Source organism: Mastomys coucha, unplaced genomic scaffold (genome assembly GCF_008632895.1).
Source record: "Mastomys coucha isolate ucsf_1 unplaced genomic scaffold, UCSF_Mcou_1 pScaffold17, whole genome shotgun sequence".
Lineage (NCBI taxonomy): Eukaryota > Metazoa > Chordata > Mammalia > Rodentia > Muridae > Mastomys > Mastomys coucha.
The window spans coordinates 29558187-29561250 of NW_022196899.1; the positions used below are offsets into that span (position 1 = coordinate 29558187).

Sequence of the window (3064 nt, forward strand, 5' to 3'; positions counted from 1 at the left end):
TCCACCTGCCTCTGCCTCCCAAGTGCTGGGATTAAAGGTGTGCACCACCACTGCCCAGCTTTTGATCCAGCACTTTACCTTCCAGAGCTATTTGCTCTTCTATGTTCCATCTCCCAGCCTGACATTCCTCACTAGCACTTGAAAACTAAGGCAGGAGGACTGCCATAAGTTCTAGCCCAGCTTGGGCTATAGACTGAGGCCTCATCAAAACAAAACAAGACACGAGTGGGAGACATTACCGTAGAAAACAGGTAAATAGTGTTGTCCAGGAGGATGAACTTGGATTTACTGGCTACTCCATTAATAGAAGACTTCAGGTAGGTACAGCCATCCTCACTGGAAAGATCGCCCAGGACTTGAAAGGATTTATTTTCAATCTGAGGGGAAAAAAGTCTTTAAAATAAATAACCATGTAGCATTAATAAAATCAGAGCATCTTCATCATTAGCAATTTCCAAAGTACATTTTTCAATGAACCAAGTAGAACCCCCCACCAAGGTTCCTTTTTTTCTTTCTTTCTTTCTTTTTTTTTTTTTTCCTTTTTTTTTTTTTGAGACAGGGTTTCTCTGTGTAGCCCTGGCTATCCTGGACCTCACTCTGTAGACCAGGCTGGCCTTGAACTCAGAAGTCCACCTGTCTCTGCCCCCCAAGTGCTGGGATTAAAGGAGTACACCTCCACTGCCCAGCAAAGATTTATTTATTTTTTTATTTATATGAATACAATGCAGCTGTCTTCAGACACCTTCCAAGATTCCTAATGGGAACAGCTTATATACAAATAGCAGTGAGATAATTAAAAGAAAAAATAACCATATAAGTTATTCATGTCAGTAAAATGCCACAGCCCTGGCTGTCCTGGAACTCACTCTGTTCACCAGGCTGGCCGACAGAGTGACAAAGTTCACTTGAGAACGGAAAGAGTAGCTTTCTTTTCTGAGAGGTGGCTCAGTGGGGATGGGCACGTGCTGCTTGTGCAGGACCTGAGTTCAGGGTCCTGTCCCCATACCAGGTAGCTCACAGTCACCTTCAGCTCCCGCTCCAAGGGGTCTGATGCCCTCTCTGTCCTCTCCAGACAACTTCCCTCAGCTGCACATATCCTCCTCTACATTCACATAACTCAAAATACAAATAGACAGACAGACAGACAGACAGACAGACAGACAGACAGACAACAAAAATTATTCAGTTCTCCTGGCTATATTATATACTGGTACTCATTTCAGAGTTCTTAAGTGCAACTTTCCCATGCCAACGAAACAAGATACAGCTAGAGCCCATACGCAGTTAAAGGGCATGTCCTCTATCTCACCAACACACAGACCAGACCCATGGGCTGTGGTTATGATCAGAAAAAAAATCACAGCTGTCATGCTCTCAGAGGCTGTGCCAGACAACAACTATGTATCAAGGGAGGTGGCAAACAGACACAAGTGTTCTGTCTTGAAGAGTGTTTTCTCAAATACACATGTAAGAGAAAATTTCCCTCACACACAGAATATCCACTTAAATCTATGTTTTTCTTTCCAAATCTCAACATATTTGTATAGAAGTCTGTATCTGTTCTTTGTAAATATGCTGTTGGGGCTGAAGTGAAACAGGTTACATGGCAGTATTTGTATATTGGATCTCTCATAAGTTAAACATGACATTCACTCTACCTTCTGAGCTACTAAAACTGCTGTTTGAATACCTGTGAAATCTTAGAGTATAAAAGTTTTGTCTAAAAGTTCACAACAACACATTTATTCTCATGAACCAAACAGGATAAAATTACTAGTCATCACGGGACAAGAAAGAGGCTTTACTTGAGAGGCCCTGATAGGAAGCACAGTGTACATAACACTGCCCATGGCTCTGTGAAACTTGCAGAGAAAACTTCTGCATCTCAAAGTGTTGGGTATTACTGGTAAATCCATTCTGTAGAATATGAAATCTTCCAGTTCATATTAGAATTGCTGACCTAGTAACTAAATTCTTATATTTTAACACCCTATAAAAGAGCCAGGCAAGGTGGCCCAGTGAATGGTGCCTGCTACCAAGCCTAATGGCCCAAGTTTCATGTTTGAGCCCCAGGAGCCTACAGTGGAAATGGGACTAACTCCTGTGAATTGTCTTCTGACTTTTACACAGACTCTGTGACCCATGTGTGAGCCCACACACAAAAACAGACAACATGAACCTTCTCAGCATCTCAGCTTGCAATAGACCTCTTTTAATTAAGGGCTAGCATAAGCTTTACCCTGCAGCTTCTTATGCAATGACTTGGTCTCTTTGGGTTTTCTAACAACCATTTAGAGAGCCTGTAAAATCAAACTATCTCCACATTAGGACCAAGATGCTATCTGACTTTTAAAACATTTTCCCCCTCTTGAGTATGGAGTAGAATTCTCTAGAAGTCACTGGACCATTGAGAATGCTATACTTTATGACTAGTGTAAATAGGTACTTGTGTGATCTTAGATTTTTTTTTCTAGTCTTCCCATAACTCAACAGCAACAACGAGATAGTTGGATTAAAATATAGACAGGCAAAGGTAACAGAGAGAAAGTTTCCCAAGAAGACATACCTATGGCCAGTAAGTGTATACACACACACACACAGAGAGAGAGAGAGAGAGAGAGAGAGAGAGAGAGAGAGAGAGAGAGAGAGAGAGAGAGAAAGAAAAAAACAGCCATTATCCTCAAGTCATTTATGAATCAAAGCATCAATACTTGCCACTTTACACCAATTAAGATGGTTGTTATTCAACAAGAAAGGGGGGAATCGCAAGTGCTATGGCCAGGATGTAGACAGTCCTGGGTACTGCTCATGAGAATACAGAAAGCTGCAGTTGCTACAGGAAACTACGGTAGTTCCTCAAAAATAAAAACCAGAATTACTGCATGATGTAGCAATTCTACTTTTAGATACATACTCAAACATTTAAAACAAATTTGAAGAGTGAGGCTGCGGTGGTCCACCCGACTCTCTGAGCTTCGCCATGCCGCCCAAAGACAACAAGAAGAAGAAAGATGCCGGAAAGTCGGCCAAAAAAGACAAAGACCCAGTAAATAAATCTGGTGGC

General features: G+C 41.7%; 1 protein-coding gene across 1 annotated transcript in view; it reads right to left on the minus strand.

Annotated features, from left to right (window-relative positions):
* Positions 1 to 3064, minus strand: part of Mccc1 (methylcrotonoyl-CoA carboxylase 1) — a 46576-nt gene that overhangs the window by 4483 nt on the left and 39029 nt on the right. The window contains exon 16 of the mRNA XM_031376616.1: positions 240 to 377. Coding sequence (XP_031232476.1) covers positions 240 to 377 — 138 coding nt within the window. The remainder of the gene's footprint in view (positions 1 to 239; positions 378 to 3064) is intronic.